The sequence below is a fragment of the Hakea prostrata genome, chromosome 4, assembly GCF_041222555.1.
Source record: "Hakea prostrata isolate BN-2017 chromosome 4, UWA_Hpros_2, whole genome shotgun sequence".
NCBI classification, from domain to species: Eukaryota; Viridiplantae; Streptophyta; class Magnoliopsida; order Proteales; family Proteaceae; genus Hakea; species Hakea prostrata.
In genome coordinates, this window is record NC_142603.1 from 35,202,536 (window position 1) to 35,228,431 (window position 25,896).

Consider the following 25,896-nt stretch of genomic DNA (forward strand, 5'->3'; position numbering starts at 1 on the left):
GCCTAAAACATTTATAAATTTTACTTTAGGGAATATAGACATATTTAAATGATTTTGTTGAAAAAATTGTCCTTTTGTATTCATAACTTTGATTGGTAATAATGGTGGAATTCTCATGTATAGTTACACACATACACATTGTTCAAGTAATAAAGGAGTTGAACGAGAAATGAAGTTAAACTGTTTATAACATATCATCAAAGGTTTACAATAATTGATTACCTAATTTTCAAGTACATTATCACATTAATGTCCTCCTTAGGTTCGAATAGAATTGTTAGTAATTAGTAAGTACTAATAATAACTAGTAACTACCATGCCGTCTAGGAGATAGATCAAGAACTCAAACTCAAGGGCCATCTCGAGGGGTGTATGATCTAGCTGGCTCAACATCTTGCTGGGCTATTGCATTTTTTTTTTAACTTAAATGTCCATCTCGGGGGCTATATGATGGCTGCTGGGGCCAAAACTGTTTAACATATCATCAAAGGCTTACAATAATTGAGTACATCCTCCTAAGGTTCTAATAAAATTGCTGGTAATTATTAAATAATTATAATTAGTAACTACTATGCTGTCTAGGACATAGATCAGAAACTCAAACTCAAGGGTCATCTCAAGGGGTGTATGACTTAGTTGGCTCAACATCTTGCTGGGCTATTGCATTTTTTTTCTTTTTTAACTTAAATGTCCATCTTGAGGGGTATATGATGGCTGTTGAGGCCAAAACTTGCTGCCTTGCCTATTTTAGGCCTTCTGAACATAATGCCTTCAGATTAATAGGAAAGCAAATCTTAGAGTTCTATTTTGGAACAAGTTGTGAACCAGTAAAGTGAAGTAATAGCCTAAAATGCCCCCTCATATACATAATATACTCATACAAAGTAATCAACTTGCTTATTTATGTTCAAAAAAGTGTATGATAAAACAATAGAGATGTTCAAACATGAAATTATAATAAAGTAGAACAATATCTCGAAGAAATGTTGATGTAACCTGGGTTGGATCCCCCCAAAAATCCAGACCTAAAAACCTTCCTAAAGCTGGCTGAACTACTCCCATTTTGTTCATTTTTTCCAGCCAGAATTTCCTCGATCCAAGGGTCATAAATCTACTTTTGGTGTTTTTTTTTGGTGGTTGTTGTTGTTGTTTGAGTCAGTAGTTTGAGAGTTTGTAGTCCTTTCTAAGTCGTGTTGAGTTAGTTAGTTGTGGATAAGATTCCTTATCCAAAGGGTGTCTTATCTTTTAGAGTTTGTTTTTATTTGGCAGTTGTTAAGTGTCCTAACAAGATTCCAATATGAGGTTTGAGGTCTTGTAGTAATTTGATTCCATTTTGTTGAGAAAACATTGTGTTGGTGGAATGGCTTACTGTGATCAGTGTGATCTCAAACCCTCTATTTATAATAAAGTGGAAATAACAATACCCTTACTTGGGTAACAAGAAATAGAAATTTACATGAACAGAAACTCTTAATAGAATTGAACTCCTAGTATAACTCAACCAACACTCCCCCTCAAGTTGAGGCATAGATATTAGTCATTGCCCAACTTGCCTATAATAGGAAGGAAATCTCCTTTTTTCAAACCTTGAGTGAAAACATCTGTCACTTGGTCTCCAGACCTCAAAAAAGGCATGCAGATAAGCCCTTGGTCTAGCTTTCCTTTGGCAAAAAACCTGTCAATTTCAATGTTCTTAATTCGATCATGTTGCACCAGACTATTAGCAATACTAATTGCAGCCTTGTTGTCACAATATAACATCATAGGGTTTGGAAATTGGACTCCAATATCTTGTAGCAAGCCTTTCAACCATAGTAGTTCACAAACTCCACGAACCATAGCTCTATATTCAGCTTCGGTACTGGATAAAGCTACCACATTTTGTTTCTTACTTCTCCAAGTATACCTCCAACAAAGGTACAGTAACCTGAAATTGACTTCCTGTCTGGAGATCCAGCCCAGTCTGCATCAATATATGCTTTTACTCTTAGATTATCGGTGGGTGACAAAAGTATTCATTTTCTAGGAGTTCCCTTCAAATACTGTAGTATTCTGGTAATAACCTTCATATGAGCTAAATATGGATCATGCATGAATTGGCTCACTATCCCCACGGCATAAGCGATGTCTGGCCTGGTGTGGGACAAGTAAATAAGCTTCCCTACCAGCCTTTGGTATTTTCCTTTGTCAACTGGTTCTCCCTCTTTTTCTTTAAGTTTAGCTCCAGCTTCAATAGGGGTATCAACGGCTTTACACCCCAACATTCCCACTTCTGATAATAAATCTAGGACATACTTTCTTTGGGATAGGAATATACATTTCTTTGATCGAGCCACCTCAATCCTTAAGAAATACTGTTACTTCCCTAGATCTTTAATCTCAAACTCTCTGCCAAGAAAGTCCTTCAACCTTTGAATTTCTTCACCATCATTCTATGTGATGACAATGTTGTCTACATAAACAATGAGAAGTGTGATGTTAGTACCTGATTTCTTGACAAATAGTGTATGATCAGCATTGCTTTGCTTTTACCCAATAGAAGTCATTCCCTTCAAGAGGCATTCAAACCAGCATCTAGGAGATTGTTTTAACCCATAAATTGACCTTTCCAATCGACAAACTTTCCTGCAGGTATTGTCATCGGAGAAACCATGTGGGATTTCCATATGGACTTCTTCCTCTTAACTCCCCATGTAAGAAGGTATTCTTTACGTCTAGTTGGTGCAAGTTCCAGTCTTTGTTCATAGCTACAAACAACAGGATTCTGATTGTGTTCAGTTTCAGAACAGGGGGCAAAAGTCTCCTGATAATCAATCAAATAGGTTTGGGTAAACCCCTTTACAACTAGTCTAGCTTTCAACTTGTTGACTAATCCATCCATATTTTGTTTAACCACAAACACCCATTGCATTGCAGCCCACTGGTTTTTTTCTGGAGGAAGTGTAACCAGCTCCTAAGTATCATTTTTCTTCATTGTCTACATTTCCTTTACCATAACTGCCTTCCATCTCATATTAGCATAGGCTTCTTGCCAACTTTTAGGAACATATATAAATGATAACGAGGATATAAAAGCACGGTAAGAAGTCAGACAAAGAGTCATAAGAGACATATTTAGCTATGGGATGCTGAGTATAAAATTTGACTCCTTTTCTAACAGCGAATAGGAAGATCGAAGAAGATACCTCAAAGGGAACAGTAGAATCTGATTCTGAAGCAGGAGGCTGAAGTGGTAATGTGTCACCTTTCTCCATCTACTTTAGCTGATTGTAATTCTTCCTCTAATAAGTCTGCACCTCCTTATTCTGGTCAATCTTGTTTTGAAATACCTTAATAGTGTGCCTCACAGGAGTGGTCTCCCCATGACTAGGTTCTTCACATGGTTCAAAAAAAGGGGGGGGGGAGAGATTAGAGTCCTCAGGTATACTGGTTGAAGTCTCCCCCTAGTCAAGAAACACTTCTTGAACTCCTAAGTTGTGTTGTGGTGGTGTGATAGAAAGGTTTATAGTTTGAAATAGCACCTCTCCTTGAGGACTCTCCCCCTGGAGAGGTGTATAGTAAGGGCAAGACTCATTAAAGATGGCATCCATGGAGAAAATGGTTTTCCTGGAATGAGGATGATAGCATTTGTACCCTTTTTGAGTAGCAGAATACCCTAGAAAAATGCAACGTAGGCCATGGGGAGCCAGCTTACTTTGATGAGCTTGTGATTCTGCATAACAAACACATCCAAAAGCCTTTGGGAGAATAATAAAAGAAGAGGTTCCCTAGAGAAGCTCATTAGGACGTTTAAAACCAAATATCCTACTGGGCATCCTATTTATAAGGTAAGATGCAGTGAGTATAACATCACTCCAGTATTGATTAGGGACATTCATGGAATTCATAAGTGAACGGGCTATCTCTAAAAGATGCCGATTCTTCCTTTCAACAACCCCATTTTGAGCATTGGTTCACCATTAATATACTCTGTGCCGTTGTCACTGCGAAGGATCTTCACAGTGGCATTGAACTGAGTCTTAATCATATTATAAAAATCACGAAAACATCGAAAAACCTCATTTTTTTTTTGTTTTAAAAGATATTTCCATGTAGAATGAGAGTGATAATCAATAAAAGTAACAAAGTACCCATGGCCAGTAATGGATACACGTCGGCAAGGGCCCCACACATCAGTATGAATGAGTCCAAAAGGAATAGATTTTCTATTATGAAGAGAAGGTAAATAAGTAGAACGAGTCTACTTCGCAAAAATGCAGGCTTCATAAAAAAAATCATCCTTTTTACAAGAAGAAACTAAATCAGGAAACACTTTCTTAAGAGTTCCTAGAGGGGGGTGACCTAGCCTACGGTGCCACTGTTGAAGGTCTGATATTACCGAATGGACTTGATTAGGAGATGCAGTCAGAGTAGAAGTAGATCCTCCAATTGGCTCCAACAGATAAAGTCCATTGTCAAGTTTACCACGTCCAATCTCCTTCCCCGTTACCAGATCCTGGAAGACACAATAAGATGAGAAAAAAATCACTTTACAATTCAAGGCATGTGTAAGACTACTGATAAAGAGCAAGTTAGTAGAGAAAGAGGGAACGTGTAAAACTTTAGACAGAGAAAGTGATGGAGAATGCTGAATGGTCCCTTTTCCAGCATGGAAGAATAGGAGCCATCAACAATTTGAACTTTATCTTTTTCGGAAGTTGGAGCATAATGTAAGAAAAAAGAAGATGAACCTGTCATATGATCGGTGGCTCCTGTATTAATGATCCAGGGAGCAGAAACTGAAGAAACATGGTAGTTTATAAAAGTTTTACCTGATGTAGCCGGGTAGGAGTTTGTATGGGTAGTGGAGGAAGCAGTAGTAAAGGCTGTACCGATAGTAGAAGACTGCAGAATACGTCGCAGAGTAACTAACTCCTGTGAAAAACCAATGTCTGCAGAGGGTGTTATGGAAACTGTCTCAGATAGATTAGCTTTCGGTTTTCCCCTTCTTTGTGCTCTTTTTTGCTCAAAATCAGCAGGCTTCCCATGGAGCTTCCAACAATTGGCCTTGGTATGATATGGTTTGTGACAGTGCTCACACTTGACAATCTCCTTTGTCGAATCAGATTTATTGCTAATAGACTGTAAGACTGATTTCTCCACAATAGGAGCATGAAGCATGACTAATCGACGGCTTTCCTCATACTGAACAAAGGCATAAGACTGTTCGAGTGTAGGAAAGGGAGAAAGACTTAATACTTGCACTTTGATCTGATTATACTCCACATTCATCAAACCTGCCAAGAAGTCATATACCCGAATCTCATCAACGTGCTTCCTTTAAGTAGTCACATCATCTGGATTAGTGGGGTGAGAATCCCCATAATGATCCAACTCTTGCCAAAGAGATTGCAACTCAGCATAATATTAGGCCACTGTCAGTTCCTTTTGGGTATTCTCATGAAGCTTCTTTCGTAGCTTATAAACCTGTGCATCATTCTCCGACTGTCCATATGTTTCAGTAGTAGCCTTCTAGATTTGGGCTACTGTAATCAAGTAATAGGTATCCACAAGCAATATTTGGATTCATGGAATTCAAAAGGAATGACATAATAAGAGAGTCATTCGAGATCCATTTATCCTGTGAAACACCTGTGGTAGTAGGTTTGATAGTGGTGCCCATAATGTGTCCAACAAGTCCTCTTCCAGCAATAGTCTGGTAAGTAGATCGAGACTAGATCAAATAATTTGTTCTATCAAATCATACCGAAAGAGGATGAAGAGTAGAGTAATGTTCGGAGCCAGTGGGAGCAGTAGTTCCATCAGTGGTTGCCATGTTGAAAAAATTGGCTGCAGTTCTTCAGTCGTCACCCTTCAACAATAACTGAAACGTCGCAGAAGGTAATAGCCAAACCACGATTCAAAAAGTACATATTAGAAACACCATGTTGCTTTCTTTCTTCAGAAACACCATGTTTCTTTCTTTCTTCTTCTTCTTCTTCTTCTTTTTCCCCCCTGGAAATTACAAATAAGTCCCTGCAGAATCTGAATTTACAAATAGGCCCGGAAACTATGCTAATTTACACAAGTCCTTGGAAATGTGTAAATTTACAAATAGGCCCCTGAAAAACTGTGAATTTGCAAATATGCCCTTGAAAATTTATAAATTTGCAATTAGGTCCCTGAAACTATGCAAATTTACATATGTCCCTGAAAGTTTGTAAATTTACAACTCAACCCCACAAACGTTGTATTTATGTTTTCTGTTTTTTGGTTGGGCTGATCGAAGCAGCTGATCTTCAGGAGTCTCTCTTTCAGACAAAGGACAAGAGAGAAAAAAAAGAAAAAGAAGAACTCACTGTAGGTGTATGAGCAGCGGCAGCGGAAGTTGCAGATGCAGAAGCAGTCATTGCAGGAGCAGCGGCAGTGGCGGAACTGAATACCCTATTCGTAGACGGAACTGAATCGAATATCTTCTTCTCGTCTTCTTTCCTCTTTTTTCTGTTCTTATTCTTCCCTAGTCGAACCGAGACTGAACTGATGAACAGCTAGAAAAAGACAGTAGAACGAACAATTGTGATGGTTTTGTGACATGTTTAAAAAAATCAGAAGAAGAAGGTAGGTCTCTCTTCCCTAATCGAACTTAGGCTCTGATACCATGTTGAGAAAACACTATGTTGGTAGAATGGCTTATTGTGATTACTGTGATCTCAAGCCCTCTATATATAATAAAGTGGAAAGAACAATACCCTTACTTGGGTAACAAGAAATAGAAATTTACATGAACACAAACCCTTAATAGAATTGAACTCCTAGTATTACTCAACCAACACGTTTTGAGTGTTTTGGTCAAGAGTTGGGAACCTTGTCTATTAGGGATTCCCAACCTCAGTTATAGTCTATTATTTTTAGGCTATTAATAGCCTCCTTCTGTGTTGTAATTGGCAGTTTAGTTGATGAATCAAAATTGAGTTTGAAGAACTGGCTTTGAGGGAAAGTCGTGGAATCCGTGGGGGTGACCTGCGGCTGGGTAATAGTGATTTATTTTCACTTTCTTCTTCTCTACAAGTAGTCAATTAACAGTTCCAGCAATCCCTTTCAATTTTCAAGTAAGTACAGAGCTCCCCAACCCTTTCCTCACCCCCCTAAGCCATCACACCATAACCCCAGTCCCTCCCCTGCTCTACACAACCTCTCCCACCCCTTCCCTTCACTCTCCAGAGCACCCTTACCCAGCCCCCTATCCCTGCTGGTGCATTAAACCAGCAGCTCCCCACACCCCTGCAAGCCCTAGGAACCCCTTCCCCTTGCTGTTTCAGACCGATAGGCTCCCCTTGAACCTCCCAACCCTCATTCAGTTTACTGTTTTGGCAGTAAATAGGAATGCAGAAAAAATTTCAGAACTTCCTTCACTTATTAGAAGACTTTCAGATTCTGAAACCCTACCAACCAAACCCAATTAGCGCTGGTTCCTATTCGGAAGGTCCTAGAAATGTAACATAGACCCTGGGTTGCATTATTGGTATTAGAGCTACATGAACCAGCTATAGTCATCACCATGGGTGATTCAATGTATTGCTGAAAGGAAGAAACTGAATTCAAAGACTCTTGTGGCGGCCCCTCCATCAATGGCATCTAAAAAGTCTTTTCAGCAGAGAAAAAAGAAGATTGGAGGAGGAGTTGCTCCTTCTACTCAAGAGTCAAATCAGGTGAGCCCAAAGCTTTGGTGATGGTTGATAATGGTAATAGCTTTAATGTGGCATCTGAAGAATTTGTAAAGAGGGCTGATTTTAAAATTGAGAGGCATCCCAACCCCATAAAATCTCCCTTGTAAACAATGAAGAATTAGAAGTCACTCATTGGTGCCTTGTTCCAGACTTCCAGTTAGTCTCCATTCTACTCAGAGGAGATATGGTGTGATGTAGTACCCATGGGATTGTCTGACATTGTTCTAGGGAGACCCTGGTTGTATGATGATGATGTAACTATCATGCGGAGGGAAAACAAGTGTAAGTTCACTCACAAAGGCTTGAGAGTTGTACTCTTACCCTTGGACCTAGCTAAGATCAGGAAGAAGTAGGTCCTGAAAGCAACTCAGAAGGACCTCAATACCAAAACACGACACTTGGTGGATCCCAAATGTGAAGGACTCAATCAAGAGAACAACCAAGACACCACCACTAGCCCCAAGACCAAGGCTCCACAACCAGATGGTGAATCCTCTTCACCCATCGAGAATCTTCCTCCGGCGAAGGTGCTAGAAGAGATTGAAAAAAACTACCCTAGGAGAAGAAGATCTCATCAATGAGGTACCTACACTAGAGGTGCCCTTACTGCTGCCCACAGACATCAAGGCCATACCTGCACCAATTCCATGTGAAGCTGGCCTCCTTTGGGTTTCAATTTCTTTTTGGGTGAAGATAGCATACATTTTAAGGGCCATAGTTACAGTCATGATAAAGTTGGTGACACAAGAAGACCCCAAGGGCATGGCTATCGACTCCATCCTTCCTCCTAGGGCTCCTAACATTCATGCCCCCAGGATTGAGGGTTACATTACCATGGGTCCGATTCCACTAAGGTTCTATTAAGGAAAGGTGCAAGTAGCAACACACATACTAATCCCTCCCCACTATAATATGAGAGGACGTGTCCACTTGCAAGCCCTCCAGAGGGTTGACCTTGAAGCACATGACAAGCACATTCATCAGGAGATGAATGTTTTCAAGAAGGAGAGAGCTGAAATAACTTGGGTTAGACCCCCCAAAAATTGGGCAAAAAAATCTAGACCCAAGAAGCTTCCTAAAGCTGGCCAAACTAGCCCAGGGGCATTTTGGTCATTTACAACCCCCTTTTAGGGCTCAATATGAGTTTTGACAGAATTCCCTCAATCCAAGGGTCATGGATCTACTTTTTTTTTTTTTTTTTTTTTTTGAGTCAATAGTTTGAGAGTTATAGTCCTATTTAAGTTGTGGATAAGATTCTTTATCCAAAGGGGATCTTATCTTTTAGAGTTTGCTTTTATTTGGAAGTTGTTAAGTGTCCTAACAAGATTCCAATCTGAGGTTTGAGGTCTTGTAGTAATTTGATTCCGTCTTAAGTGTTTTGGTCAAGAGTTAGGCTATAAATAGCCTGCTTTTGGGTTGTAATTGGCAGTTAATTTGATGAATAAAAAATGAGTTTGAAGAATTGGCTTGAAGAGAAAGTTGTGGGATCCCTGGGGTTGACCTGCGGCTAGGTAATAGTGATCTATTTTCACTTTCATTTTCTTCTACAACTAGTCAATCGGCAGTTCCAGCAATCCCTTTCAATTTTCAAGTAAGTACAAAGCTCCCCAACCCTTTCCCCTCCTCCCTAAGCCATTGCACCATACCCCCCGTCCCTCCCCTGCTCTACGCAACCTCTCCCACCCCTTTCCTTCACTCTCCTGCGCACCCTTCCCCAGCCCCCTATCCCTGCTGCCGCATTAAACCAGCCCCACACCCCTGCAAGCCCTAGGAACCCCTTCCCCTTGCTGTTTCAGACCTATAGGCTCCCCTAGAACCTCCCCACCTCCATTCAGCTCACTGTTTTGGCAGTAAATAGGAAACCAGAAATATTTCAGAACTTCCTCCATTTATTAGAAGACTTTCAGATTCTGAAACCTTAATTTTTGCTACCAACCAAACCCAATTAGCGCTGGTTCCTATATGGAAGATCCTGGAAATCTAACCCAAACCCTGGGTTACATTAAATGTACGTACAAGTCTTTTTGAAGAAAGCTGAAGAATAGAACTTCTAGCAGAAAACCAGGTGAAAAGTGCAGAACTTGAGGAAGATTGGGTCAAGATTGATCAAGACTGGGCCCCTTTTAAGTTGCAGTTTGGTTTGAAACCTGGTTGAACCAAGTTTTTGGTTCAAGATCTGGAATTGATTGAGTCCATGTGATGCAGTACTGGGGACCTGCACCCACAAGAAAGCCAAAAGAAAGGGGACCAAGAAATTTTTGCCTAACTAGGCCCTATACTTGGTTTAAATTTTCAGATCTTAAAATTATATGAATTGAACACCTCTTTTAGTTTCTTATCAATCATGGAGAAATGTCTATATCGGTCTTATGTGTATATAAAGTGTCTAGTTTCCTCTTCATATGTTCATGGTTCTCTAGCTGTTGATTTTCACATATTTGTATTAAATATGATTTTCTAAATTGTTTATTTGGTCAGTAGCCTTCCTTACCTGAATTATGTCTTTGATGCAGGCGACCAACCCATGAAGATATTGTAAATATAGTCCATAAAATGTATGAAAAGGATGGGACATCTAGGGATGAAGTTGTGAGCATTGTAAATACATTTCCTAATCAAGGTTTGTCCTTCTCTCGTACTGGTTTTAGCGACATGCATCTTTGTATCCTTAAATGTTGAGAAACACTATGTTGGTAGAATGGCTTATGGATCAATGATCTCAAGCCCTCTATTTATAATTAAGTGGAAAGTACACTATTATAAGGAATAGAATTTTACATGAATACAAACTCTAATTTAACTCCTATACAAACTCTAATTGAACTCCTAGTAGAATCCAACACTTCCCCTCAAGTTGAGGCATAGATATTAGTCATGCCCAACTTGCCTACAATAGGAAGGAAATCTCTTTCTTTCAAACCCTTAGTGAAAACATTTGCTACTTGGTCTCCAGATCTTACAAAAGGCATGCAGATAAGCCTTTGTTCCAACTTTCCTTTGACAAAAAACCAGTCAATTTCAATGTGCTTAGTTCGATCATGTTGCACCGGATTATTAGCAATACTAATAGCAGCCTTGTTGTCACAATGTAACATCATAGGGTTTGGAACTTGGACTCCAATATCTTGCACCAAGCCTTTCAACCATAGTAGCTCACAAACTCCACGAACCATAGCTCTATATTTAGCTTTGGTACTAGATAAAGCTACCACATTCTGTTTCTTACTTCTCCAAGTAACTAGATTACCTCCAACAAAGGTACAATAACTTGAAATTGACTTCCTGTCTGGAGATCCAACCCAGTTTGCATCAGTGTATGCTTCTACTTTTAGATTATCAGTGGGTGACAGAAGTATTCCTTTTCCAGGAGTTCCCTTCAAATATTGTAGTATTCTGGTAACAGCTTTCATATGAGCTAAATATGGATCATGCATGAGTTGGCTCACTATCCCTACAGCATAAGCGATGTCTGGCCTAGTGTGGGACAAGTAAATAAGCTTCCCTACCAGCATTTGGTATCTTCCTTTGTCCACTGGTTCTCCCTCTTTTTCTTTAAGTTTAGCTCCAGCTTCAATAGGGGTATCAGCTGCTTTACACCCCAACTTTCCCACTTCTGATAATAGATCTAGGACATACTTTCTTTGGGATAGGAATATACCTTTCTTTGATCGAGCCACCTTAATCCCTAAGAAATATTGTAACTTCCCTAGATCTTTAATTTCAAACTCTTTGCCAAGAAAGGCCTTCAACTTTTGAATTTCTTTACCATCATTCCCTGTGATGACAATATCGTCTACATAGACAATGAGAAGTGTGATGTTAGTACCTGACTTCTTGACAAATAGTGTATGATCAACATTGCTTTGCTTGTATCCAATAGAAGTCATTGCCTTCAGGAGGCATCCAAACCAGCATCTAGGAGACTATTTTAACCAATAAATTGACCTCTTCAACTGACAAACTTTCCCTGCAGTATTGTCATCGGAGAAACCATGTGGGATTTCCATATAGACTTCTTCTGCTAACTCCTCCCCATGTAATAAGGCATTCTTTACGCCTAGTTGGCGCAAGTTCCAGTCTTTGTTCACAGCTACAGACAATAGAACTCTGGCAGTGTTTAGTTTCGCAATAGGGGCAAAGGTCTCCTGATAATCAATCCCATAGGTCTGAGTAAACCCCTTTGCAACTAGTCTAGCTTTCTACTTGTTGACTGATCCATCTATATTTTGTTTAACCACAAATACCCATTTGCAGCCCACTGGTTTTTTTCTTGGAGGAAGTGTAACCAGCTCCCAAGTGTCATTTTTCTTCATTGCCTGCATTTCCTCTACCATAGATGCTTTCCATCTTTTATCAACATAGGCTTCCTGCCAACTTTTAGGAACATATACAGATAATAGAGAGGATATAAAAGCATGGTAGGAGTCAGACAAAGAGTTATAAGAAACATATTTAGCTATGGGATGTTGATTACAAGATCTGACCCCTTTTTTAACAGCAATAGGAAGATCAGAAGAATATACCTTAAGGGGAACAGTAGAATCTGATTCTAGAGCAGGAGACTGAAGTGGTAACGTATCACCTTTCTCCACCTACTTTAGCTGGTTGTAATTCTTCCTCTGAAAAGTCTGCATCTCCTTATTCTGGTTAATCTGGTTTTGAAAGGCCCCAACAGTGTGTCTCACAGGAGTGGTCTCCCCCTGGCTAGGTTCTTCACATGGTTCAGAAAACGAAGGGGGAGGATTAGAGTCCTTAGGTATACTGGCCGAAGTCTCCCCCTGGTCAGGAAACTCTTTTAGGACTCTTAAGTTGTGTTGGTGTGTGATGGGAAGATCTAGAGTCAGAAAGAACAACTCTCCTCTAGGACTATCCCCTTGGAGAGGTGTATAGTAAGGGCAAGACTCATGAAAAATTACATCCATGGATACAATGGTTTTCCTAGAAGGAGGATGATAACATTTGTACCCTTTCTGAGTAGCAGATTACCCCAAAATATGAAGCATAGGCCGCGGGGAGCCAGCTTACTTTGGTGGGCTGTGATTCTGGCATAACACACGTATCCAAAAACCTTTGAGGGAATAATAAAAGAAGAGGCTCCCAGAAGAATCTCATTAGGACATTTAAAACCAAATTATCCTACTGGGCATCCTATTCATAAGGTAAGAAGCAATGAGTATAGCATCACTCCAGTATTGGTCAGGTATATTCATAGCAATCATAATGGAATGGGCTATCTTTAAGAGATGCCGATTCTTCCTTTTGGCGACCCCATTTTGGGCAACCGTATCAATGCAACCGGTCTGGTGTATTATGCCAGAGTCAGAGAGATATCTTTGAAATTCACCATCAATATACTCTGTGCCATTGTCACTACGAAGGATCTTCACAGTGGCATTGAACTGAGTCTTAATCATATTATGAAAATCACGAAAACATCGGAAAACCTCATTTTTCTTGTTTTAAAAGATAAATCCATGTATAACGAGAGTGACAATCAATAAAAGTAACAAAGTACCTATGGCCAGTAATAGACACGTCGGCAGGGACCCCAAACATTAGTATGAATTAGCATAAAAGGAGTAGTTTTTCTATTATGAAGAGAAGGCAAATAAGTAGAACGAGTCTGCTTCGCAAAAATGCAGGCTTCACAAAAAAAAATCATCCTTATTACAAGAAGAAACTAAATTAGGAAATATTTTCTTAAGAGTTCTTAGAGGGGGATGACCTAGCCTACGGCCACTGATGAAGGTCTGATATTACCAAATATACCTGATTAGAAGATGTAGTTAGAGCAGAAGTAGATCCTTTAATCGGCTCGAGCAAATAAAGTCCATTGTTTAGTTTACCACGTCCAATCTCCTTCCTTGTGACCAGATCCTGGAAGACATAATAAGATAAGAAAAATGTCACTTTACAATTCAAGTCATGTGTAAGACTACTGATAGAGTGCAAGTTAGTAGAGAAAGAGGGAACATGTAAAACTTTAGACAAAGAAAGGGATGGAGAATGTTGAATGGTCCCTTTTCCAGCAATGGAAGAATAGGAGCCATCAGCAATTCGAACTTTATCCTTTCCAGAAGTTGGAGAATATTGTAAGAAAAAGGAGGATAAACCTGTCATATGATTTGTGGCTCCTGTATCAATAATCCAAGGAGTAGAAACTGAAGAAACTTGGAAGCCTATAAAAGTTTTACCTGAAGTAGCAAGGTAGGAGTTGGTTTGGGTAGTAGAGGAAGCAGTGGTAGAGTCTGTACTGGCAATAGAAGACTGCAGAATACGTCATAGAGTAGCTAACTCCTCTTGTGAAAGACCAACGACTGCAGAGGTTGTTGTGGAAACTTGTCTCGAAATATGAGCTTTTGGTTTTCCTCTTTTTTGCTCAAAATCAGCAGGCCTCCCATGGAGCTTCCAACAATTGGCCTTGGTATGATATGGTTTATGACTGTGTCACACTTGACAATCTCCTTTGTTGAAGTAGATTTAGTGCTAACAGACTGTAAGACTGATTACTCCACAATAGGAGCGTGAAGCATGGTTAATCGACGGCTTTCTTCACATTGAACAAGTGTATAAGACTGTTCTAGTGTAGGAAAGGGAGAACGACTTTATACTTGCACTCTGATCTGATCATACTCCATATTCAAACCTGCCAAGAAGTCATATACCCGAATCTTATCAATGTGCTTCCTATAAGTAGTCACATCATCTAGATTAGTGGGGTGATAATCCCCATAATGATCCAACGCCTGCCAAAGAGAGCACAACTCAGTATAATATTGGGCCACAGTCAGTTCCTTTTGAGTAGTCTCATGAAGCTTATTTCCTAGTTCATAAACCTATGCATCATTCCCCAATTGTCCATAGGTTTCAATAGTAGCCTTCTAGATTTGGGCTGCAGTATCAAGTAATAGGTAACCCCAGGCAATATTTGGATTCATGGAATTCAAAAGGAATGACATAATAAGAGAGTCATTTGATATCCATTTATCCTGTAAAACACCTGCGGTAGTAAGTTTGATAGTGGTGCCCATAATGTGTCCAACTAGTCCTCTTCCAGCAATAGTCAGGTAAGTAGATCGAGACCATATCAAATAATTTGTGCCATCAAATTTTACCGAAAGAGGATGAAGAGTGGCGTAGTGTTCGGATCTAATGGGAGCAGTAGTACCATTGGTGGTTGCCATGTTGAAAGAATTGTCTTTAGTTCTTCAGTCTTCACCCCTTCAAAGTAACTGAAATGTCGCAGAATGCAATAGCCAAACCACTCAAAAAAAACTTATAAATACCCCTCTCTTTCTCTTTTCTTTTCTTTTGGAAAATGACAAATACGTCCCTAACAAATCTGAATTTACAATTAAGTCCCTAAAATTATGCAAATTTACACACAAGTCCCTGAAACTGTGTAAATTTGCAAATAAGTCCTTGAAAACTTGTAAATTTTCAATTAGGCCCCTGAAACTATGTGTATTTACACATAAGCCCCTGAAAATTTATACATTTTTAAATAAGCCCCTGACAATATGCAGAATTACCAAAATATCCCTGAAAGAATTTAAATTTACAAAACCAAACCCCTCTAACCTACAATAGTTGTTCGGTGGAGGAGAAGGTTGGAGAAGGGAGGAGAAGAAAACCTGGTTCGATTCAAAGCAGGATAGCTTCTTCTCTTCTACTTGCTAGCAGCAAGCAGTGGTGAGTTTTGAGCGATGCAGAAAGCACCGACAAGCAGAGGCGGTGGTGCTTCTCTTCTTCTTTCCTTCTGATCTTTTTCTTCCCTATTGTGGTAATCAGGGAGCTGGTTACAGAAAGTTTCAGAGAAGTGAGAATTTCTGAAAAATTCTGCAACGGTGGTTGCAGAAATGAGAAATTCTGCAATTAGTTTTGCAGGAAATCTGCGATGGGTTTTGTAGAAAAAAAAAGAAAGAAAGATCGTAATATAACTTAGGCTCTGATGCCATGTTGAGAAACACTATGTTGGTAGAATGGCTTATGGATCAATGATCTCAAGCCCTCTATTTATAATCAAGTGGAAAGTACACTATTACAAGGAATATAATTTTACATGAATACAAACTCTAATTGAACTCCTAGTAGAATGCAACATTAAATTTAGAAATCTAGTCTGGAAACCTTGCTTAAAGCATTTTCTACTTTCTTCACAGCCATGTGAAACCATCCATAATATTTTTATTTTTTTGTAAGCTCAAGCATGTGCAGAACAGCTGAACTTGCACCTTGGTGTATCTCGAGTGGCTTTTCAGTCGCCTGCTTTTCACCAAGTTTGGTCTTATCTAGCATTTTCTATTATAAAAAATTAAAAGCAAAGAAACTGGGTGAAGAAATGATGTTTATAAAAATTCTGTGCTGTTGAAAGTGGAGGATAATTATTTGTCCATCAAACTTGATTCCATAAGGAACCAGCTGTCATGCATTCACTTCCATCGTATAAAGTATTATTCAAATTTAAATTCTAAAAGAAATTCTCAAATTGATATACAGCACATTGCGGAAGCAAAAGAGAATTTACATAAAAAGGGATTACACTAGTATCTGTTTAACAACTTAGAATATTTAAAATACCTAGTGAATCTAATTGCAATTTCTCCTAGAGGGAATACAAGATGTATCCCCCAAACAAAACAGGAGAACTGAACAAAAACAAGTTAAAAAGAAGATCATGTCTCAGCTTTTCAGCTTTTCATCAGATAATTATTTGTTCTAATCTAATTTGCAATTTGTAAATCAATTTTTTACACTTATTATTATTAATTAAGCCCTAATTCTTTGGTACGCAGCTCTAGAATGTTTCTAATTCTTAATTAGATCATATTTATTTTTCATTAACTCCAAGACCTAGCAGATTTGGATCTAATTTTCTGAAAATTGAATTGATATGGATCAACTCAAGACATGGCATTTACCACAGTATTTCCAGGTTTGAGCTTAAACTGTAATCACCTCAAATCAGCCTCGATCCCCCAAATGCTTGGCTTATTTCTTGATCAAATTCCTCTCTTACCATACCTCCAGAATTTGAAAACCAAAAATCACGCTTGTAGGGTTGAATTCTTGGAGTCTATTTTATTTTCTTCCTTGTTCTATATAGCAATTGAACTTTAATTAATTAATCATTCAACTCTTATATAGTTAGGATCTAAATCATTTAATTAAGTTCTTAATCAAGTTTATAATCAGTTACTAACTGTATTTATTGATTTGAACCCATTTGATTAATCTGGTAGCCCGTAATTCAATTAACCCACTTTGGACCAACTCAATGGCAAGACAAACTCAAAGTGAACTTCTCAAATTATCCATGGTGAATAGTGTCAATATTTGACCCCACTGAGAATTCTAACCAATCCTAGTCTGCATGCCAATCTAACTATTTCATTGCTCAAAATTCCCTTGGGGTTCTAATAGACAGGATGATAGAAAAGGGAAGTTGCAGGTTTTGAGGGTATCAATGGAGTTTTATCGCTACCTGGGTTCTAAGTTTTGACTGGTGAAGGTCAGGGAGGGGGAGAAATGATAGGGCCTTTTTGTTTAGGTCCTTTAGGAACAGGTATACAAGCTCCTTTGATGGGGCTTTGAAGGTCTTGTAATGGAGGAAATGGGCAGGGGATGCAGGGGGATTCAATGGGGACAAAATAGAAGACTAGAGTTAGGGTTTTGGGGAAATTGTGCTGATAACTTACTAGGCTGACGGAGCTTTTAATGATTGCAGCTTCAAGTTAGTCCTTGATTAGCAGCATGATGAGTGTGATGGATATACAATGAGTAATACTGATTCCACAGTCACAACAGGTAGTCTGGACCAAAAAACGCCGAACTCCTGTTACCTGTTTGAACTTTAAGCACCAAATATCCCAAGTCTTGGACTTAAAAAACACCTAGATCTTGAACATAAAATCATCTAGACCCTTCTGCACTTGAAACACCAGAACAGAGGAAACTTGCCAAAACTTGCTAGTAGAAATGCATTAAGTGTGTTAATCCTCCCACTGTGGCATGGTTGTCAAGGCGACAAGGTGAGGTAAGGCGATAGAGGGCAACGAAAACCAAGGCGACACCAGGTCGCCTTGACCCAAAAATGGGCCTAGCTCCTGGGCAGCTGCGTAGGTGGACACTTTGACCACTATGCACTGAGGGCTGTAAATACAGGGCTTAATTAGCCAATCACAAAGTAATTCTAACAAGAATGTAAATAAAATAAGAAAGCAATTGTTAGCACCTTGTAATTAACTCTTAAAATCTAGCTGACAATGTAAAAGGGCTTTAAACAAAACAACAATTCCAGCTTTTGCATGGTTATGTTCATGCTAACACAATCTATTTAAATTTAAAAGCTAGTAAGGGTATAAAATGACCTAGATACCCTAACTTCAATTGGACCAAGAAATAAAACAATTGAACTTTAACTGAACCATGGTTCAATCAGTAAAATGGAATTTAGATTAAATAAATAAGCCTAAACTGGTGTGCCACTTCCATACTCATGTTTTAGGCCAGATTGTTTCTATACATGAAAACATCAATTCCCTAACTCTCTATGTATAAATATACATATCATGCTTTTCTATTTAGCTATTAATATTTGAGGAGCAGTTGTGCGGAATGAACCTTCATTCGGTCTTCTTGTGATTTGCAGCCTTGGATTTTTATGGAGCTCTTAGGTCACGGACATATGATCGATCAATCTCCAAGGTAAATTCTGAACTGAAATACACTTGTATCTTTTCAATTCTGATTGTTTGCCATACTTGAAGTCTGTTTTGCTTTATATAAACTTACAATGATGTTCTCAAAAACATGCAATATCAGTATACTCAATTACACCCCTGAGCTAGTCCTAGATTGATGGATGACCAACTAGGAGCCAGTTCTTCCCAGATCCTTAAACAGAACCTACTTATGAGACTAGGGCTGCAACAGGGTTGGATTGGGCCAGGCTTTTCAAACCTGATCCTGACCTTACATGGCTGCTGTACTAGGCCATGCTAGGTTAGACACTTAACCCTGACCTTGATGCTCACTAGCCACAAAACATTAAATCAATGCATAATTCCGTATTGTTACCGTACTTTAACCAAAACTATTCTACAAAGTGGTAGAGGGTAGGCTGGACCAAGCCGAACCTGCCTTGGTCAAACACTCAACTTCAACCGGGCACTACCCTTATCCAGGGCCACCCTAACCCAGCCTTGACCCACCCTCATGGCTGGAGCCAAACCCTGTTCGAGTTCAGGGAGGGATAGGGTGGGTTTGTTCCATCAGGGCCAAATTTGCACCTTTATGTGGGACAAATTAGGTTAGGTTTACAGTAGCATTCTCTGACTTGGACTAGAATGGGATGATTTTTGTGACTCTTCATGGAGGTGGTTAATTAAGTATAGCTTGGAGGTCTGAAATGAGTGGTTGGTTAGGCTTTAAAAAGATTAAGTTTCAATGTAAAAGTGATACATCACTCTTTCTTACTCGCTTTAAGTTTTTTTTTTTTTTTTTTTTGGAACAAAGTTGCTTTGTATATAGGGAAATTGGGGATGGGGATATTACATATGCCGCTGGTAAGGATTGAACCCATAATCTCTCCACTGAGAGGTGAGGTTCTCAACCACTCCATATCCTTGAATTTTGTTAAATAATTAAACTAGATTAAAGATATTAGCAAAGATCTTAACACATTCAACTAAAACTAACAATGCTAACCAACACAACTAGAGAATTGGACTTGGAAGTTGAACCCATCTAGAGCTAACCATCGTCTAGGAAATAATAATATAACAAAAAATAATAACCAAGTGCAATAAAGAGAGATACATTGTAGTCATCTTTGGTTGAGGATCAATAGGGGAAGAGGAAACAATAACACAAAATGGCAATAGAAAGGAAATCATACTTAAAGAAAAGGAGAGATTGGATAGGGATTCAGAGGAGGGGAATAAGAAGAGTACTAAAGAAGTTTACTTGCCTGAACTTCAATCCTTTGAAAAAAAAAGAAAAAGAGGTTGTTGCTGATTGAAAATATACTACTAAGCCTAAAAACCAGATCCAGAATTGAACAAATCTGAAGTTGCTAGGCCTGGAGAAAATAGATCATGAAGAAACACATAGTTCGAAAGGGATGCTCCAAGGACTTGCATTAATTAAATAAAAAGATTACAAAACTCTTGAAACCAAAACAACGTTCCATTAAGTTAATTCCTAAACATTGTGTCTAATGTTTAAAAGCAAATAAACAATCAAAACTAAAGGGAAAATCTGCAGTATATTTATTGTATTAGTGATCCCAAAACAGGATATTTATCAGATCACAACCTATGAATAAGAATAGAACTAGGAAATCTAGGGAACCAAATAGGCATAGAACTCTATCATTGACTCTGAGTGATGATTTATACCAAAACTCAAGGGTTTACCTTGTAATGATGTTGCCCTAGATTTAGGTTCACTCCAGGATCCTCTCTCGGTGAACCAACAGTTTTATAGGAGATATCTTGGAGGAATTAGGGTTTCAAGTCACAAAACAACAGCTAGAAGGGTTCAGCCAGCTGAGTTTAAAGGAATATGGGTTTCAAGGATTAATACATGTTGTAATTGTGTTTCCAGGTCTGAATTTCGGTCTAGGTTTGAACTTCAGGGGTTTCAGAGGCTAGGAAGAAGGGTAGGAACGTTCTGTTGCTGCTGCTGCTTAGTTTCAGGTTAGGTTTTATAGGTTAGGACTTAGGGGATGCTGTTTAGGGTTTCGGTTGGACTTGGGAAGGGGCTGTTGTTGCTACTCTATAGTTTCAGGTTAATCCTAGTTGGTTTAGGTCAGTCCTAGTTGGTTTGGGATAGGTTTGAAGAGTCCTAAAGGGTTTGGGATTCTTGGATTGGGTTGGGGTTGGGATCGAGTGTGAGGGATTGGTTGGTGAAGCTATTCCTGAAAGGGGAGGGTGATTGGAGTTGGGGTTGGAGATATTGGAGTTCTAATGGAACTAGGGTTCAGAAAGGTTGTAAATGAATTGCAGATATTTTAAAACCTAATGGATGAAGGGCTTCTGATGTAACTAAAAGTAGGTATAGGGAAGGGCAAGGGTGGGATCCTATAGGGAGAAGAAGGGAGGGGATGGAATGGGAATCTAGGAGTTCTGGGGGAGGGGAGCTGCTGCTGCCAAGGAAGAAGGTGGGTGGGAGGGAATTGCAGGTAGATTAGGAGAAGGGGGAAGGGATTAGGGAGGGGTTGGGGTGGGTTTGCACTTACTTGGAGACTGATTGATACTGCTGGAATTGAATAGGACAGGTGAACTTGAAGAAAAAACACTCTTAGTTCCATCCTGGCCTTCCCAAGAAGCTGACGACCTTGCTTCCTTCAAAATTCAGAACTTTATTAATCAATTTCAACTTAACTTTACAAAGAATGGAGGGCTTTTATTTATAGCCTCTAAAATGAAATCATAAAAGAAATCAAAGTTGGAAAACCAATTAGAACTCTAACTGTCTAACCAATTCTAACTCAAACTACTAATTGGTTAGGACTTTAACTTGCACAAGGAACCTTCTAACTTATTCCAGAGGACTCCAATTAAAATTCTAGGAGTAGATGCTGGTTCCTTGGGATGACTAGGACAAGTTCATTGGACTCCTTCACAAACTAAAATCTAACATAAACAAGGACTCTTTAAAAAGGTGCAAAATATGGACTCAAATCATTTAAAGTTTTTGAAAGAACTGGTCATCAACAAGAATTCTCGCTTAGAAGTAATCAACTCAGATTCTCAGATACCTTTTCTTTAGGAAGAAGTGATAAGTATGAAGGCAGAGTGTAGGCTGATGTTACCATGTTAGACCTCTTTCAAGGAGGTCTGTGCTGAAATTATTGATAGGGTACTTGGAACTTTGTGAGAGCGGAAATTAGCTTTCTGGTTCAGGATCCATTGTCTGGGGGAAACTCAAATTTGTGTCTTATTATAAATTTAAAAATTGCATGGTTGGTGGAAGAGTCGTACTTGGCATTTTGGTCAAGTGCACCTTCAAATGTTAACACGTTAAATCTCTTTCAAGGAGGTCCATGTGTGCTGAAATTATTGATAGGGTACTTGGAACATTGTGAGAGTGGAAATGAGCTTTCTGGTTCAGGATCCATTGTTTGGGGGAAACTCAAATTTGTGTCTTATTATAAATTTAAAAATTGCATGGTCAGTGGAAGAGTCGTACTTGGCATTTTGGTCAAGTGCACCTTCAAATGCTTGTCACATGTTCAGAAACAGGGATTAAAGCTGCATATGCTTAACTCTCCCCAAATCCTGCTAAATGAGATCCTTGTGCACTGAGTATGACATTTTTTGAATGCCTTCAAATAATCAGATCCACAAATTGAACAGCAGGAGTTAGTATGACATTTTTTTTAATGCATTCAAATAATCCCTGTTTCCTAATGTTCACTTCTTTTTTTGGGTTGTTATGGGTTTTTCTGACATTCTAAATTGATAATGAGCTGTGAGAGAAGAACCTCAATTGGCTTGATCTCTCTGTCTGCTTGCCGTCATTCTCTGTTTCTTTTCTTTTCCATCTTAAATCCCTGGAATTAAAAAGGGTGTACCAATGCACAAGGTCCCACCACTGCAGGTCTTGGGGGTCATAAGGTACACGGCCTTACCCTTTCTTGCGCTAGGAGGGTGCTTATAGAGAATCAAACCCAATGGAGCAACATTACCATTCCAACAAGGCCCCACCTTTATATCCTTGAGTTAAAATAACACAGTGCAACTTATACGGGCAACTCTTCGTTCTGTTAGATATTTCATTTTCAGATTGTCCAATTCCATATGTCAGAAAACCAGGATCCTTCATCCAGACTAAGGCATAGAGAAAGAGAGAAGAGAGAGAAGAATAAAACTGCTTAGTCTTTTAAAACGTTGCAGTCTGACCTAACTAACCTACCATTGACAACCATTGTCTTCATAAGCTGGACTGTCATTGTCTAGCAAAGCAGCAGGAACAGAAAGAGACCCTAGTTTCTTCTTTATTCATCAATCTAGGGCTATAACCATGTATAGGCAGCACAAAAGGCTGCTGCAACTGAGAGCAAGGACCTGTCTCATGTCAGTGAAAGGCTTAGATTCTGCCATCCATAACCAGACCAGTTGTCACAGATGTGGCAGCAAGGTACAAGTATAGGCTGGAGGTTCCTTAGCTGACAATTGAGCGAGACATGCATATACTCCTTGAACATACGTATACTAATAAGACCAAATTACTCTTGGAAGCTTGACGCCATATATTTGTCAAATCAACAGAACGAGGATAATCGTCTTCCTACGTATGGTTTCATGGCAGTGCACTCACTGTTGGCCATATTGAGCGTGCTTAATTTCCAGCTAATGGAATCAAAATTTGTGTTTTTCTATATCTTTTGCAGTCAACATTATGATTTATACTCTCTAGATAATTTAAAGCTCTCATTTTTTTGCTGCATTAACCCAGAATTCATTCTAGCCAATATGAACTAGGAGTCTAGGACATTTCAGCTTTGCAGATCAACACTTGTCTTTGAACTGATGCTAACTGCTTATAACATGTTTCTGATCTGTTAACCAACCCTCCACCCCAAAAAAAATTACAGTGGGTAAATGATATTGGTGGCTTTGAAAATCTTGGAGACAAACTTCTAAAGCAGAGAAAGGACAACAAATTTCCTGCATTCATTCCCCCAAAGGTAATAGTAGCTTATTGAATAAATCCTTCCATGCAGTAAAAGAAATTCGTGATGATCCTCAAGGTATAGTTCTTACTTAAAATATTGCTCTTAATGTGAATGAATTGTTTGCGTGTAAAGTTGAGGTAAAGAAAGGCGATGCATGCAGTAATCAGACTACAAAATTAAGACTAAATATTCCTTTTATTTGTATAAATCTTTCACTATTTCTAAGGGAAGATAAAAATGTGACTGTTTATCTCCAAATATCAGACCATAGGCTATAAATTGCAGAGACATGATTTATTGTTTCACACACTCTTGACTGCCTCTATTAAGAAGGGAGAAGGGTGGTTTGGGGCTTAGAAACCTAAATTCAAGGAAAGATAGTACTTATTAAGCATACTAGTTTTGGATGATTCTGAAGAAATTTGGGTGTCAGGGTACTTTGGTTTACTCATACATGATATACCCAACTAATATCATTGTCAAAAACAAAATGTTAGTTTCCCTAGATTAAGCATGTTCACTGACTCTGTGAGTCCTCAAAAATGTGGGTTGTCATAGAACGGAAGAAATAGAAACAGAGAAAGAGAGAATATCAAAGAGAAGAGAGAAGAAGATTGTGCTCTGCCTTATGATGTACTATTTATTATATTGACATGTCACATAGCCCTGCAGAAAAATGTGGACTCATGTTTGAAAGGAATGTCTGGGACAGCTAGCTGGTATTGTCATGATTAAGGTTTAAAGTATTAGTGTAATGTATTGTATCAGTAAAAGGAGCAAACCATTTATTACCTGAAATAGAAGTACAACAGCAGGCTTGATGTAGCCTCAATTGGATAGAGAGCCAATTAGTGGACCTTTAAACAAAATCTGTTGGTTGACCTGGGGGGGGGGGGATCCAGAACCTGTTAGAAATCAAACTGTTTAGGGTGTTAGGTTTCTAATAGTGAAAGTTGGATGTAGGGTTTCCAGCTTTTGGGACTGAAACATGGCTCTACTGTGAGATGTGTTGAAGGAAGTTTTCTCCAAATTAGATGAATTCTAATGGCTGGATCTGAATACCTAAAATTTAGGACAGTTACAAAGAACAGGAAATGGTTGGTCAATGGGGTTCAGATAGGAGCTAGTGGTTAGGCTTTGGATCAAGTCTCAGGGTTATGATGTTGCTGCCCACCAATACTGAATGAATTCTGTTGGAAGGGAAAATCGGGCTTAGCAAGATACACCTGTTGGAGCTTTCCTAGTCAGACAAGGATTGAGCTGAACTTCCTGGTCTGAGAGGATTGAGCTGTTTAGGACTTCTAAGTCCTATTTTCTTTCTGCTTTTTATTTTCCTATTTACTATGATTTTTAATTTGGTTTTATAAATAAATTGAGTGTTATAGCTTAGTGGAGTCTTCACAATTCAAGTGAAGCTCCGCACCTAAATCATGGACAGATCGCTCTTCCCTTCTCTTCAAACTAAGTTCTGTTTACATGGTATCGAAGCTGGTTCAATAAAACACTTGCTGTGATCCTTCTTCTTTAAGTTTTCATTTCTCTAATAAAGTACATCGCTGCTGGATAAGTTTTGAGGATCTTGACCATCGGCTGGAGGGTGCAGCATCTATTGCTGCAATTTTTTATGAGAAGTTCAGACTAGTTAGATGGTGAATTCAAGAACTAGTTTCTCTGCTTTAAAGGGCAGCTTATGTCTTCCTAAAAGGTCAGTTTATTTTCTTTCGAAATTAGGGTTGTTTTTTTAGTGAACTCATCCTAAGTTTGTTAGGATTTTCTTTTTCCAGGGGGTGGCAGAAGCTGTGTTTTTCTTTTCTTTTTTGATGGATTATTCTCTTTTGGGTTTGGGTGCATATACTCCATATTTGGTTCTTCTCTCTCTGAGTAAATAAGATACTGATTTCTGGAGAAGAGGGGGAAAAATTAACTTTATTTTTCAATTTTTTGGGGTAAATTCTGGTTATAATACTCTAGATCTGTTATCTACTTGGGGAGTCTAGTTTAGGAATTATTCTGGCTTGACATTCTGTTTTGAAAGTATTCTGGTTTATGATTTCTGTTTGAGAACTATTCTGGTTAAAATAAAAAATCCAATTCTGTTGTGGGAATTTGTTCTGGTTTAAAATTCTTCTCTAGTTCAGCTCTGGGGTAACTTTTTTGGTTCTGTTTTAGACTTTGTATTTTTAATTTACGGCAAGGGAATCCTCTGGTTTGGTGCCAGTTCTGGTTTTCTATCTCCTTTTATTGCTATCCACCCTTATATGTCTCTGACTTTTGGGGGGCTGTGCTGTGTAAATTGTTGAAATTGTGGGAGAAACATCTGAACCAAAGCTACTATGACTGAAGTTGTATCCTCATCCTCCTACCGCTTGACTGAAAAGAAGCTAGAAGGTGCCTCTAATTTTCACCAGTGGAAGACTATGGTTAAAGTTGTACTCACTGGATGGGGACAACATGACTAGTTGACATAAACTAATCCCAAAGTAGTTACAAATTGGGAAGTTACTG

The 25,896-nt window shown here is 38.8% G+C and overlaps 1 protein-coding gene across 1 annotated transcript in view; it reads left to right on the forward strand.

Annotated features, from left to right (window-relative positions):
- The window catches only part of LOC149018736 (P-loop containing nucleoside triphosphate hydrolases superfamily protein), a 67,550-nt gene that overhangs the window by 23,663 nt on the left and 17,991 nt on the right, over positions 1 to 25,896 (forward strand). Inside the window, exons 9-11 of the mRNA XM_089152899.1 lie at positions 10,220 to 10,326; positions 18,358 to 18,413; positions 23,311 to 23,403. Coding sequence (XP_089009025.1) covers positions 10,220 to 10,326; positions 18,358 to 18,413; positions 23,311 to 23,403 — 256 coding nt within the window. The remainder of the gene's footprint in view (positions 1 to 10,219; positions 10,327 to 18,357; positions 18,414 to 23,310; positions 23,404 to 25,896) is intronic.